The sequence below is a fragment of the Chrysochloris asiatica genome, unplaced genomic scaffold, assembly GCF_000296735.1.
Source record: "Chrysochloris asiatica unplaced genomic scaffold, ChrAsi1.0 scaffold00146, whole genome shotgun sequence".
Classification (NCBI taxonomy): domain Eukaryota; kingdom Metazoa; phylum Chordata; class Mammalia; order Afrosoricida; family Chrysochloridae; genus Chrysochloris; species Chrysochloris asiatica.
This window is the reverse complement of record NW_006408664.1, coordinates 5822940-5838881: the sequence shown is the minus strand read 5'-3', so window position 1 is coordinate 5838881 and position 15942 is coordinate 5822940. Positions and strand designations below refer to the sequence as shown.

Sequence of the window (15942 nt, the reverse complement as noted above, 5' to 3'; positions counted from 1 at the left end):
CATCTTAGATGTCTGAATTTCAGATGTTGCTTCTCTTTTGTAAGATGATCAGAATGCATAACAAATTCGTCTGCCCTGAAAATGTAGACATAATAGCTAAAACACATCTGCCTAACAATTATTTTTCACCAGATTATCCACTGGCTTCATAGAACCTAGACCTAGTGTGGCTGGAACTTCCTTTACAAGTGTAGAATTATGACATGCACCTATAATGATGACAGTAAGTCTTGTGGCAGAGCAAGATCATCCACACAAATCCCTTCTGGTCATGTGGGCAAGCTGGCCACAGTAGCCTCCTAGGGGCCATGCTGAGCCCAAGTTTCCAAGGTCAGACTCACCATTCTCACTTGCTGAAATCCCACAGCCACTTTGTCAGTTGTATACCAGATACCAAGTATGGTATCTGGTATACAGCCACACTCAGAAACTGTTGGCCTAGTGAATGACAACATTCATGCTTTCCAGGGTGAGACCAATGCCTGTTCCTTGGCCACATGCAGTCAGTATGAGAGGGAGCTAAAGAGAGCCCAGCATGTAAATGTGTAAAAAAAGGTAAGGCTCCTGACAGGCCTTGTTGTTATGTGCCGTGAAGTCGGTTCCGACCCATAGCGACCCTGTACAGGGTTTCCGAGGCTGTAAATCTTTACGGGAGAGCAGAAAGCCTTCTCTTTCTCTCGCGGAGCGGCTGGTAGTTTCGAACCGCTGACCTTGTGGTTCGCAGAGCTCTGGTAGTGTAGTGGTTACGAATCGGGCTGCGAACCACAAGGTCAGCGGTTCGAAACTACCAGCCGCTCCGCGGGAGAAAGATGAGGCTTTCTACTCCCGTAAGGATTTACAGCCTCGGAAACCCTGTACAGGGTCACTATGGGTCGGAACCGACTCGAAGGCACTTAACAACAACAACAACGCTACCAGAGCTTCTTCTGACAGGCCTTACCTCTCTGTAAAAGGCTGGGACAAGTGCAAGGAAACTTTTTTTTCACCTCTTTTTAAAAAATTTTTAAAAGAATGTATTCATATATTTCTTTTAACTAAACATTTATTTTTATAAAAGTAAAGTAAGAATGAGCCTGAACTTCTCCAGTTTAAGGCAGCTGTTTTTGCCCCCCAGATTGCCAGCTTGGGAACTGGCTGAGGGCACAGGTATGTAGTTAAGGGTTCTTGTTTGGTACAAAGTCTAGGACGGAGCAGATTTTAGGGTCCTGTCCTGAGGTACATGACCTGCCCTGGGGTGCCTGTGGAGGGGCAGCACTGTAGGCCACTCAGCATGGAGGCTCAGTCCAGCTACCAAGGTTCCACCATGAGTGGACGTTGCCTAAGACGCACTGGCCTGAGCATACACGGGTCTTAAGAGAGGAAACTAAAAGCTGTTTCTAAGAGCCAGAATATCACAGCCAATTCCGTCTGATACAAGACTGGTCACAATGTCATATTTGTGCTTTTTAGAACATAAAGCTAGTTCTGACTAATTATACTTGAAAAAATCTCTGGGAATATAGGAAAAGGAAGAAAAACAGCTTTATTTACTCCAAAGGGGTAAAACAAACAAAAAAATACCCAGCTGCCAACAAGTTATTTCTAACTCCTGGTGAACCCATGTGTGTCAAAGTAGAACTGCATTCTATAGTGTTGTTAATGGCTGTCGTTTTTCCAAAGTAGATCACCAGGTTTTTCTTCCACAGGACTTCTGGGTGGAACCAGACTTCCAACCTTTTGGTTAGTAGCCAAGAGCTTGACTCTTGGTGCCACCCAAGGTCATTTATTCAATAAAACTACATTTTTAGAACTAATCCTAGAGAAGAAAACTCAGAATGATTAATTTGTATAATTGTTACAGATTAACAACAACCTTAGACACCCAGATGAAATGACCTGGAACCACGTGTCCATGTGCATTGTCAATGGAGGCAGCATTCGATCACCCATCGATGAGCAGAACAACGGTATGTTCACCAGGTTTGGGATCCTTGCTCACTGTTTTCCCTTCCTGGCCTTGCATTCTCATTAGGCCCCAGGCCCTGATCATGCTCTTGTCCATGGGTAACCTCAGCTCATCTCTGCTGTCAGCCATATACCAGTGTCAGCTCTTTGAGTTTGGGTTAGTTGCCATTCAAGCCCAGTGCCTAAAGGAACACTCCTACCTATGTTCTCTCATAGATATTCACACAGCAGTTTTGTTATTGGTAAGTGGCATTGAGTCAACTCCAACTCATAGCAACCCTTGTATAGGGTTTCCAAGGAGCAGCTGGTAGATTTGAACCACCAATCTTGTGGTTAGGAGTCTAGTGTTTATCCTACAGCACCAACTTTGCTATTGTTGTTAAATGTTGGCCAGTCAGTGCCTACTCATAGCTACCCTGTACAGGGTTTCCGAGGAGCAACTGTTGAGTTTGAATCACCGATCTTGGAGGTGAGCAGTTACTGTACAGCGTCACACCTAGTGAACTGCAAGCTTGATGTAAATCCCTGATTCAGGAAGCCACATAATAACTGAGGATCATTTATGAAAACGATTGACAGCCTCCACCTTGGCATCTGGGAGGAGAAAAACAAAATCACCAGACTTCTGTGTTGGAAAAGACATACTACTGGATTAGACTATATTATTCTAGTATAGTTGTATTTGCAAGAAGCCTTTGGGGCATAGTGCTTAAATGCTCTGCTGCTAACCGAAAGGATAAAGAACAAAGCACTCAGCAGCACCAAGGAGAAAGACCTGGCAATACGCTTCTAAAAGATTACTGCTAGAAAAACCTACAGGGCAGTTCTATTTTGTCATGATGGGTCACCACGAGTAGAAATCGGCTTGATGGATCCTAACAACAGTGAATTTGTAGAAACTCAAGGTTTTATCAGACGGCAAAAGACATTGTAAAAATGGTGTGGCAGGGAAGCTTGAATTCCTCGAACTTCACAAGATGGAAAGAGAATGAAGACCAACAGCTCAACACTTAATTACTGTGAGGCAGAGGTCAGGTATACTCCTGTCTCCAACCTTTTTACCAATTTTGACACAAGCCATCCCTTCCACAGCACTCTCTACTTCTCTTCTGGGTTCAATCATTTGTTGCAGTGGCCACACAACACATAAACTATGCTCACATTTGAGGGGTTTATTGGGAAAGTAACCGGCTAAAATTTAGGACCAGGAATGACTCATGATACAGTTTTCAATCTGGACAGCCTCTTCTCAGCATGCCCATGGGCAAGTTTCTCTGTGGCCCTATCTTGTGACCCTTTGCCCTGCCTCTGTCCTGCATGGGTAAGTGTCACAAGCTCTTTAGATCACACTGTAAGTGCCTAGAAGCACCCCACTCTGCCAATAAGCTTCAGCCCAAGTCATCTAACTCTAGCTCCATGGGTTGGCAAGCCTAGCCTCATCCAGGAGCCTGGAGGCACTCCACATCACCAACAAGGCTCCTGCCTGAAGGCACTCAGCTTTCTCAGTCCACGGACTGAGGAGCCCATCATTCTGTCTCCTGAGTCTGCTGCTGCCATTTCTCTGCCACTTCTTGCAGTTTTGTGCTGCCTCTGATGTTAGCCCTCTCGCCCTGTCTTTGGGTCAGAGACCGTGAGTCCAAAGCATGTACTCTCCTCCAGGCTCTTCTTCTTGGTGGTAGTGAGGTCCACTCTTTACTGCCTCTGGAATGGCTTATTTTAAGACTAGTGGGATAGCAAAATTGGCCAATCCCCTCATTCAGGGTTCCTACACCTTATTTGCATGGTTCTACCTCTGGTAGCATAGTGGTTACGAATCGGGCTGTGAACCTCAGGGTCAGCAGTTCAAAACTATCAGCTGCTCCGCAGGAGAAAGATGAGGCTTTCTGCTCCCATAAAAATTTATAGCCTCGGAAACTCTGTGCAAAGTCGCTATGAGTCGGAACCAACTCCATAGCACGTAACAATAACAACAAACTCCACAAGCCACCACTTGTCTGTCAGTTTGTTGTACTGTGGCTTGCATGTTACTAATTTTGGAAGCTATGCCACTGGTATTTTAAATCCCAGCAGGGACACCCATGGTGAACAGGTTTCAGCAGCACTTCAAGATTAAGACAGATTATGAAGAAGGAAGAGGTGGACTACTTGCCACTAAAACTTGATGAATGGCAGTGGAGCATTGTCAGATATACTGTCGGAAGATGAGCCCCTCAGTTTGGAAGGCACTGAAAATGTGACTGGGGAAGAGCTGCCTCCTCAAAGTCGAGTTGACCGTGATGATGAGAATGGAGTAAAGCTTTCCTGGCCTTCATTTGCTGATGGGACACAACACACAATGAGGAGAAACAGCTGTAAACGTCCATTAATAACTGGAACATGGAATGTATGGAGTATGAATCCAGGAATGTTTGAAGTAAAAAATGAAATGAAACACAAATATCGATATGCTAGGCATTAGTGAGCTGAAATGGACTAGTATTGGCCATTTTGAATCTAATAATCATATGGTTTAATATACCAAGAATGGCATCACATTCATCAAAAACATTTCAAGATCCAACTTAAAGCAGAATGCTGTCTGTGATCAGATACTATCCATACACCTACAAGGAAGACCAGTTAATACCACTATTATTCAAATTTAAGCACCAATCACCAAAACCTTTCTAGGAAAAAAATGGACAATATTATTAGTATCAAATGCAAGTTAAATTTTGCCGAAGATAATTCAAAAATAGCTGCATCAGGGAACTTCCAGAGGTTCAAGCTGGATTCAGACATGGATGTGGAACGAGAGATATCATTGTTGATGTCAAATGGATCTTGGCTGAAAGCAGAGAAAACCAGAAAAATGTTTACCTGTTTTTTATTGACTATATGCAAAGGGGATCATTGCAAACTATGGATAACATTAGGAATAATGGGTATTCCAGAATATTTAATTGTGCTCATGAGGAACCTTTACATAGACCAAGAGGGAGTTGTTCAAATGGAACAAAGGGATACTGAATGGTTTAAAATCAGAAAATGTGTGTGGCAGGGTTGTATTCTTTCACAATACTTATTCAATCTGTGTGCTGAGCAAATAACCCAAGAAACTGGATTATATAAAAAACAAGGTATCAGAATTGGAGGAAGACTAACAACCTGCAACACACAGATGATACAACCTTGCATGCTGAAAGAGAAGAGGACTTAAAATACTTATTGATGACGATCAGAGACCACAACCTTCTGTATGTATTGCACCTCAATATAAAGAAAACAAAAATTTTTACCACTGAACCAATAAATAACATCATGAAAAATGGAGAAAAGGTTGAAGTTGCCAAAGACTTCATCATCTTCCTTGGCTCCATTACCAACACTCATGGAAGCAGCAGTCAAGAAACCAAGCAACGCATTGCTTTAGCCAAATCTGCTGCAAAGGATTTCTTTGAAGTGTTCAAGAGCCGAGATAGTAGTTTGAAGACTAAGGTGCACCTGAAGCAAGTCATGATATTTTCAGTTGCCATATATCCATGTGAAAGTTGCACAATTAATAAGGAAGACTGCAGAAAAATCAGTGTATTTGAAATATGGTGTTGGAAAAGAATATTGAAAGCACTATAGACTGCCAAAAGAAAAAGAAATCTGTTTTGGAAGAAGTACAGCCAGAATGCAGTTCCTTAGAAGCAAGAATGGCCAGACTTCATCTCTTGCTGTTTGGATATGTTGTTGTTCAGAAGGACATGCTGTTCTTGGAGAAGAACATCAGGCTTCTAAGCTGAGGATCAGCAAAAAATAGGAAGACCCTCAACTAGATGTAGTTATCCTCCATTTAGTGATATAATGCATTCACCTCCATGATGTGATCTGATGTGATCAATCAGTTGTAAGGGTACTTTCCTCAGAAATATGGTCCACATCTAATATATAGTGATACAGTGGCAGTAACAATGGGCTCAACCACAACAACAGTTGTGAAGATGGTGCAGGACTGGGCAGTGTCTTGCTCTGTTGTGCTTAGGATCACTGTGAGTCAAAACCGACTTGAGAGCGCCTAACACCACTATCCAATCATGTGGTGTGAGTTATAAGACTATGGAAAAAAGGGCATAAAAGTGATTCATCAAGTCATAGAAATCAGCTAGTAAAATATTCAAGACACTCTTGAAGCCCACATCAATTAAAGCCTAAGCTCATCTCATTATCAGACAACAGGGACAGGTGGCCAAGACACACTGCCTGTCTAGAGGAAATGAGCAATGCTGAATGCACTGGAGATTCAGCTTCAAGCCAGGAGATCTGAGTTAGAACATAGTTGACTTCTGACCACACCATTTATAAGCTCTCTCCATCTTGCCCAATGGTGGAGGCCTACTGACTATATTACCTCTCTTTCTTAGTCTGGTTCTCTAGAGAAGCAAAACCAGTGAATTATATATATATACACACACAAAGAGAGAGCTTCATCTCAAGGAAGTGGTTCACAAGATTGTTGAAATTGGCAAATCTCAAATCTGTGGGTCAGATGTCAGGCTGGAGGTTTTCCTGACTCACATAGACAAGATTGGATTGGCAGGTTGGACAAGTTACTCGCTCAAGTTCCAAGAATCAGAGGTCAGATGATGATGAGACAGATGCGGTATTTAAAGCAGGGGTGGGGAACATCTGGCATGGGCTGTATAAGATCCGCGAAATCCTTTGGTCTGGTCCTGCCAAGGTAACTGCAGCTCCAGCCCACACTTGTTGTTGTTAAGTTCCATCGAGTTGGTTCCAACTCATAGCAACCCTATAAAGGATTTCTGAGGAGCTGCTGGTGAGTTTGAACCGCCAACCTTGTGGTTCAAACCCAACTTGAGGTTGAGTGCTTTTCCTACAGTGCCACTCCAGGACTCCCAGCCAACACGTTGTTGTTACATGCTGTTGAGTCGGTTCCAACCCATAGTGACCCTGTATAGGGTTTCCAAGAAGCAGCTGGAGAGCTTGAACTACCAACTTTGCACTTCAAACCAACTTTGCATTCCAGCACATTAACCCACAGCGCCACACCAGGATTCACCAGAGCCAACACATTGTTGTTAGGTGCCATCGAAACGATACCAATTCATAGCGACCTTATGCACAACAGAAAGAAACACTGCCCGATCCTGGGCCAGCCTCACTATTGTTGCCACACTTGAATCCATCGACGCTGCCACTTGGTCAATCCATCTCATTGGGGGTCTTCCTCTTCTTTTCTTACCCTCTTCCTTACCAAACATATCCTTCTCCAGCGACTGGTTCCTCCTGACAATATGTCCAAAGTGTGATAAAGTAAGTTTGGCCATCCTGGCCTCCAAGGAGCACTCTGGCTGCACTTCTTCCAACACAGTTCTGTTGGTTCTTTCGGCATGGAATGTCAAAGAGATTGTCCGATGATTTCCGCATTCCGTTGGGTCCACCTCTCTTTGGAATGGGAACAAATACGGATCTCTTCCAATCAGTTGGACAGATAGTCGTCTTCCAAATTTCTTGGCAGAGATGAGTGAGTGCCTCCTGTGCCGCCTCACTTTCTTGAAAGATTTCAATTTTTATTCCATCAATTCCTGGTACCTTGTTCTTTGCCAATTAATTCCTTCAATGCACCTTGGACTTCTTCCTTCAGTATCATTGGCTCTTGATCATATGCTACCTCTTGAAACGGTTGGACATTAACCATTTCCTTCTGGTACAGTGACGCTGTGTATTCCTTCCATCGTCTCGATGCTTTCTGCACCATTAATAATTTGCCCAGAGAATCTTTCAGTAACAAAAGTCGAGGCTTGAATTTTTTCTTCAGTTCCCCCAGCTTGAGAAATGCTGAGTGTGTTCTTCCTTCTTGGTTTTCTGACTCCAGATCTTTGCACATTTTGTTGTAATATTTGGCTTTATCTTCTCGAGCTGATCTGTGAAATTTTCTGTTCAGCTCTTGTACCTCGTACTTTTTTCCATTTGCTTTAGCATCTCTACGCTGGAGAGCAAGTTTCAGTGTCTCTTCTGACATCCATTTTGACCTTTTCCTTCTTTCTCGTTTTCTTACTGACTTAATGGGTTTTTACTTTCTTCATATATGATGTTCTTGATGTCATCCCACAACTCTTTTGGTCTTCTGTCTTTAGTGTTTAATGTATCAAATCTGTTCTTCAGAGCCAACACATTAGGGGTGAGTTAATTAAATGTTTGACCAAATATAGCAGGCTAATTTTAAGTTGATAATTGTGTATGACCCATGAATGATGTTATAAATTTTGGCAGAAATAGAGTTGTCCACTGCTGATCTAAATGACCAAAAGCCAGCAAGTTTTACCAGGATGACCATATATATTGGAGGCAGGAAACCACCATTTCAGCTGATTGGCTGATTACATCTTGGGGATGAAATGGAGAAGAATGACATCATTACATAACTACTGAAGCACCAAGTTTCATGGTCTAACCAGGTTGACACATAGCCCAACTGTAACACTCCTGACTGTCTGGAACCACTTGCCCACAGCTGGTGCTGTTCTCAAAGTCCCCTCATTTGCAGTTCACATGCTTGGCTGTTAACCAAAAGGTTGGAGGTTCAGGTTCACACATAGATACTTCAAAAGAAAAACCTGACAATATACTTTCAAAAAAATCAGCCAATGAAAACCCTATGGAGCAGAGTTCTACTCCGACATACCCAGGGCTGCCATGAGTCTAAATGGACCCAAGAATAACTGTGATTTTGATCTACCATCACCTCCTCCTTCAGCCCTCAAGGAAACTGAGCTTAATTAAGGTAAATATTTTCTCAAGCTGTTTTCTTTCTTGCATAATTTGTGACTATCTTCAGGCACAATTACCTGGGAAAACCTGGCTGCTGTATTGCCCTTTGGAGGCACCTTTGACTTGGTCCAGTTGAAAGGCTCTACCCTGAAGAAAGCCTTTGAGCACAGCGTCCACCGCCATGGCCAGTCCACTGGAGAATTCCTGCAGGTGGGCGGTAAGTCACGTGCGCTGTAGGGCCAGCGTGTCCATTGGATGAAGGACTACCTGCTGGTTGGCTCAGTTCTCCCTCAGCAGGGACCTCCATGGCCAGGTTTGCTCTCAGCCAAGACAATTGCATAGCCTTCAAAGGCTGCAGCCTTCCAGATCCACTGAGTCAGTCAGTCAAACCTCCAAAGCCCTGGCAATGAGTGCCAGTGCTGTTTGCCAGGTCTGATGTGGACATCAGAGGGCTCTGCAGGAGCTGGGCCTGTACATTCCAAGCAGGTCAGATGCCTTGAGGGCTAGTGCCTACTAAAATCTTAGCTAAGCATTCAGAAGTCATTTTTAATCCCTTACCCATTTTATTTGTAATTGCCTGGAACTATGCAGAGGAATGTGGTGTCCAATCAGTATTGACAAGGATGATTTCTGGGAATGGGCTGTGTAGAACAAACTGGAACACCTGCTCCCAGTTCCATTTCTACAGTGATCTGGACAAGCCTTCAACCTGGCTTGTCGCAGTAAGAAAACTACCCTTACCACACAGGTTATAATGCAAGTAAGTGTTTCTCAAAGTGCCACGGGCCACTGAAAAACTTTTGTCAATATTTAACATGATAGTACAGTGAAATAATCCTTCAAGTAATAATATGTTACTTTGAAATCATATTCTGTCCTCGAGTTTTTCAGTTATAATGTTCTCACCTGAGTGCAGTGGATTTGCCTACTTAAGTCCACTCTCTATAGAACATGTGTTCCCACTTGGGTGTGTCTCCTGAAGTCCACCCTCTATAGAACATCTCACTGTCAGAAATGACTGAAAAGTCAAAGGGCCCTGGCGTTCTGCATTTTTCCTGATGGAAGTCAAGGCAACACTGCTTTGATGCTCCAGCAAAGTACGAGGTAGCTGCAAGCCTAGTGAAAGCCGGTCAGTCCCAAATTATTGTTATTTAATCATCTTCAAAATTCTAACAAATATTCTGTGCCTGTCATGTACTTTCAATTTTCAAAGCCATTAAACCATGTTACTGAACCACTTAGTTCAGAATTTTAACAGAGGAAAACAAGATCATCCTCCCTCCAGAGCTGTCCCTCACCTGTTCCATAGATAGTTTTCCTTCCAGTTGTTCCAGAACTCCCAGAAGGACTCAAGTTAAATCTAATCAAAACAAAGAGTAGCTGCAGAGTTACCTCAGCTGTCTGGTCAAACGTTGCTCAAGCTCAAAAGAAATAAAAATGTGAGCCCACTGCCCATTCCAGATCTTGGCCCAAACCCCTTTGTGTTAGTTAAGAGAAATCTCTTTGGATCCAGTGAAAACATAAAAATATTTTTGTTTGTTTCTAGGAATTCATGTGGTATACGATCTTTCACAAAAACCTGGGAATAGAGTTGTCAGCATAGATGTTCTTTGCACCAAATGTCGAGTGCCCATTTATGAGCCTCTCAAAATGGATGAAGTATATAAGGTGATCCTCCCAAGCTTCCTTGCCAGTGGTGGAGATTCATTCCAGATGATAAAAAATGAATTACTCAAACATGATTCTGGTAAGCACAAGTGTTTTCTTCTGTGTTACCTCAGAGGTACTCAACAATCACAGGACTGGGCCATAAAGGTGAATTACTTAGGGAACCTATGAGGGCAAAGCCAGAGAGAGATCCTGCCCCAATATTGCTAACTCTGCTCCTGCTTTACTTGGTGGGAAACAGCAGCTGAGCACTTGGGAGTACATGCTCCTCCTCTGACACACACCCCATCTGTCCAAACCCAGAGAAAAAAGTTTCAGGTGGAAAATATTTTCACAAGCTGTTTAAATTGTAAGATATAAATCAGTTTTGTGCCTACGTAAGAATTGCTCTCTGGAGTACTGCGCACCTTTAAAAAAGTCTTGCTGTTATTACTCATCTAATTCTTAACCACACTATGTATGCACTGCATAATGAAACACTTCCCGCTTCTGTGCCATCCTCACAATTATTGTTTGAGCCTATTGTTACTGCCACTGTGTCAATCCTTAGGGGGTTTCTTCTTTTTCACTGACACTCCACACTTTATCAATGTCATTCTCTAGGGACTGGTCCCTCCTGACATGTCCAAAATATGAGAGATGATGTCTTGCCATCCGGCTTCTAAGGAGCACTCTAGCTGTATTTCTTCCAACACAGATTTGTTTGTTCTTCTGGCAGTCCATGGTACTTTTAATATTCTTCACCAACACCACAATTGAAATACATCAATTCTTCTCCAGTCTTCCTTATTCATTGTCCAACTTTCACATGCATATGAGCAACTGAAAATACTTTGTCTTGGGACAGGCACACCTCACTCAGTCTTCAAAGGGACATATTTGCTCTTTAACACTTTAAAATGTTCTGTGTCACTGACTTGCAATACATCATATGATTTCTTGACTGCTGTTTCCATGAGTGTTGATTGTGGATTCAAGCAAAATGAAATCTTTGATAACTTTAATATTTTCTCTGTTTATTATTTTATTGATCCAGTTGTATTTTTGTTTTCTTTCCACTGAGGTGCAATCCATACTGTCATTTTTGGTCTTTGTCAGTAAATATTTTCAGTCCTTTTTGCTTCTAACAAGCAAGGTAGGTCGTCTGCATACTGTAGGTTGTAAATGAGTCATCCTCCAGTCTTGATGCCATGTTCTTTATATGATCCACTTTCTTGGATATGTTCACAGACTGAATAAACACGGTGGAAGGACACAGCCCAGATGCACATGTTTCTTGATTGAAACAGTCAGTATCCCCTTATTCTCTTCAAAGGACTGTTTTTTGGTCTGTGTATAGGCTCCACTTGAGCATAATTGTTGAGGAATTCTTATACTTGGCAATGTTATCCATAGTTTATTATGATCCAAACAGTCAGATCCTTTTGCATAGTCAGTACAGTACAAGTAAATATCAGTCTTGGTGTGCCACTGTAAGATAAACACTAAATTGCTAATCACAAGGTTGGCAGTTCAAACCCTCCAGCCACGCCTCAGAAACCCTACACAGGGATGCTCTGGGTTGAAACTGACTCGAAGGTACTTAATAACAACAACAAATATCTTTCTGGTATTCTCTGCTTTGAGCCAAGATCCATCTGACAGCAACAATGATATCCTTAGTTCCATGTCCTCTACTAAATCTGGCTTTCATTTCTGGCAACTCCTTGTCTACATAGTGCTACAACTGTTTTGGATTTATCTTCAGCAAAATTTTACTGAATTTTGGTTATAGTAGTACTATTGTTCAGTGATTTCTGCATTCTGTTGAGTCACCTTTCCTTGGAATGAGTCCTAATATGGTTCTTTTCCAGTCAGATGGCCAGGTCGCTGCCTTCCCCATTTCTTGACGTAGTGCTACATCAGTTTGCTGAAACATTTCTATTGTAATTTGTTAACTCTTGTAGGCTTGTTTTTTTGCCAGTGTCTTCAGCGTAGCTTGAACTTCTTCGATACTGTTAAGTTTTTATTCATGTGCTACCTCTTGAAATGGTTGAAAAATGTCCAATTGTTTTTGATACAGTGACTCTGCATATGTATATCTTTCATCTTCTTTTGATGCTTCCTGTATAATTCAATATTTTGCCCATTGTTGTGGTTGTTAAGTGCTTTTGAGTCGGTTCCAACGCATAGCAACCCTGTATAGGGTTTCCAAAGAGCAACCGCTTGAGTTTAAACTGACTTTGTGGTTCACAGTCCAGTGTTTATTCTATAGTGCCACACCAGAAGTCCATTTGTCAAAGAATCCTTCAATATTGCAACTCAAGGATTGAATTTTTTCTCTAGTTTTTTCAGCTTCAGAAATACTGAGTGTGCTCTTCCCTTTTGGTTTTCTAACTCCAGTCTTTGCACATTTCATTATAATTTACTTTATCTTCTCAAGCTGCTGCTTGAAAATTTTCATTCGGATCATTTACTTTAAAAAAATCTGATTTATACAGAAAAAATGAAGTACTCAACTTGACATCAATTATTCAGTAGTGAATAATGGGCACATTTCACACCTGGAACATGAAAAGGCAATCAAATTCTTTACACTATCATCACCACTGTTCTTGTCTTCTATGATACTTTCCCCCTGTGTCTGAAAGGAATAGCTTCCCTTCTATAAGTACATGGGAATTTAGAGAAGTGCATTAGTGTGTTTCTCCCCATCCCAAATTGTTCGTTAAAAATTACATTTCTGTGGTTAAAATACTTATGTGTTTTTCTAGGTGACCAAGATATCAACGTGGTTGCTGAATACATCTTAAAAATGAAAGTAGTTTACCCAGCAGTTGAAGGTCGGATCAAATTTTCTGCAGGAAGTTATTGCCAAGGGAACTTTTTTCTAGTATTTCTTTCATTATTGGCAGTGAGCCTTGTTTTATGCCAATAGAAAAAAACTTCTCCTTGCCATTAATGCACAAAATTACGTTTTTTTCAAATGAGGTTCAAGTCTGTATTTCCGGACCTGGCTTTGTGATGGCACAGAACATCAATGTAGGCTCCTAGAAGCTGAAGTTCACAACGTTGTACAAAAAAGAAGCTGACATTATCACTCAAGGTCAACAAGTTCGCGAGACAGAAGAAATAAAAAAAAGGAGAAAAATTAAAACTGAATCTTATGAAAGGAAGGGCCAACTAAATTTACATAAGCAAATTTTTATACAATTGTATTAACTATTAATAATCACAGAAATCATTTTTAATTCTATAGACCAGTTCTAATCCATCAAACACACCTTCTGTTTACCAGGAACTTTTTTTTTTTTTTTTTACAAATTTAAGTACATTGGTGCCACAACTTACTTTGGTGGGTAACGCAGGTATTCGATTTCTATTTCACAGGTTAAAAAATTTAAGCTCTGAGAGAATTAACTTGTTCAAGGCTGTACAGCTAAAAGTGAAAAATCTTAAGGCTTTTGAACCTAGGTCTTTTGACCTTGTTCAGCACTCTTTTAACACATCGAGTTGCTCTTCAGAATGATACTGAATAGTCTCCACTTTTTATAATTCAATGGATGATAATTTCCGGTCTCTATTTTTTTTTTAAATTTTTTTTGGGGGAGGGGCATTTTTAGCTCCTTTTTTTACAGTATTTAAAAACACAGGGTAGAATTTTCTGTTGCATCACACACATGCCTTTTGAGAGTAAGGGAACAAACTTCATGCAGCAGATAACGAGAAAGGCTAAGGGACACCAAAGGCAGGAAAAACAGGAAAGGAAAAGCAGAACACCCAGGAAAATTCACATTCTAAGAGTTCAAGAACATTTAGATTTGTCAAATAGGTATTTAATAAAGAGTAGCAGTGGAGCCTGACACATGACACTAGTGGTTATTAGCTTTATGAGTTTCATCAGCTCTGCTTCTGTAGTCTTTCCTTCCTTCTTCCTAAAATGAAGGTGCCATGAGAAGAGACCCTTCTAGAAAAAGCTTTAATTCTTTACCTGTACTGCCCCACCCCTGGCAAAATACAAGCATGGTTACTTATTCTAGTTACAACAAACCCATACATCAAGTTATGGAAAATCCAGAAGGGAGTTAAACACTAATTTTTAAGAAGTGGTCAGCTCTGCCTCTAAATCCCAACAATCACTCTAAGTCATGCTCAAGTCCAGAGAGTAGACCCCTATAAGTGAATACTGAGGAAATAGACAGACTGATGAAATGACTTACGCCCAGAGAACAAATACATACTTGCTTATGTGGGGAGTGAGACCCTGTGAGCCTGCTCAGTACCATATAAGTGATTCAACAAAAACTGGGAGCTTTCACTTTAACAACTGAGCAATGAGCAGCCCAAGTTTGACTAGGGAAGGTGGAGGGTTGTGGGGTGGGTGAGAGGGTAAGCTTGTTCCTTAGTATTTACAAATATTACGCATTCTTGCTACAAAATATACTTTTAAACTTCATAGCCTTTTTACAAAGGTTGTGGCAGTAAAATAATTATCGTGGCTCAACGTATATGCAGATTGCTATTGTTGTTGTTAAGTACTGTAAAGTTGGTTCCCACTCATAGTGACCCTATATACGGTTTCTGAGGAGCAGCTGGTAAGTTTGAACCAATGACCTTGAGGTTTAAACCGACTTTGCAGTCCAGTGCTTACTTATCCTCACCACACCACACCAGGACTTCATGTATAGATTGGCTATACACAAAACAAATGTCAATAAGATTAAGAAGTGAAAACTTAAGAAAAGTTCATTTGGGATATATTTTTTAGGGTTGGCCGGTAAAAGAGGATTAATCCTATCCTGTTGGAAATATTTTTCTTAAGCATTTTTGTAAGTTTTCTAAAGTGTATGTTTTATGCAGTAGCACTGAAAAATGACCTTGAACCACTTTACAGTGCCAAACAATAAAATTTACTGTATGTTTCTTGGTCTTTAGTAGTTATTTTCTCAGTTAGGCAAATCCAATAAAATAAGACTGCGTAAAGTTCTCTGACAACTTATCACCAATTAAATTCCTCTTGATCGTATCCTCCTCGTTATTTGATCACCCCTACTCTCAAAACCATTTAAAGAGGTGGAAATGCATCCAATTTTTAAATTAAAAAGTAGGGTATTTTAAGTGAGACTACCACATTTTTTGGCTTTGATGGATGGAATCTAATTTGGGAACACACTGTTGTTGTACCATCATCAACCAGACATATTAATTCCATTTGGTAGCAATGCTGCCTTCAGCAGTTTGCCACAAAAGAGCAGGTAGGGTTTCTTATAAAAAAGAAACTCCCTGCCAAAATTAGGAAAAGGTCCCCTTCTTTCTGGTGCACCCAGTCCCACACCCTGCTTACTACTATTTTTTTAAAGTTTTATTGTGAATTATGTGATAGTTTACATGGGAGAACATTAATTTTACATTTCATTGCCATGGTTACAATCCCCTCAATGCATCATCAACCAACCAAATGGTATACACTAGAAGCCTGCCCCCCCACCCCCCAGGTCATCAGCACACAACCCCTCTCCATCTCTGGGTCTAAAGTCCCCAGCTGCTCCATATCTCCACGTCATCTTTTCTGCTTCCATCTCAGGCATTACTTCT

General features: G+C 41.2%; 1 protein-coding gene across 1 annotated transcript in view; it reads left to right on the top strand.

Annotated features, from left to right (window-relative positions):
* The window catches only part of NT5E (5'-nucleotidase, ecto (CD73)), a 58392-nt gene extending 44896 nt beyond the window's left edge, over positions 1-13496 (top strand). The window contains exons 6-9 of the mRNA XM_006870646.1: positions 1841-1946; positions 8768-8917; positions 10247-10447; positions 13122-13496. Coding sequence (XP_006870708.1) covers positions 1841-1946; positions 8768-8917; positions 10247-10447; positions 13122-13285 — 621 coding nt within the window. The 3' untranslated portion in view covers positions 13286-13496. The remainder of the gene's footprint in view (positions 1-1840; positions 1947-8767; positions 8918-10246; positions 10448-13121) is intronic.
* Positions 13497-15942: the final 2446 nt, after the last annotated feature.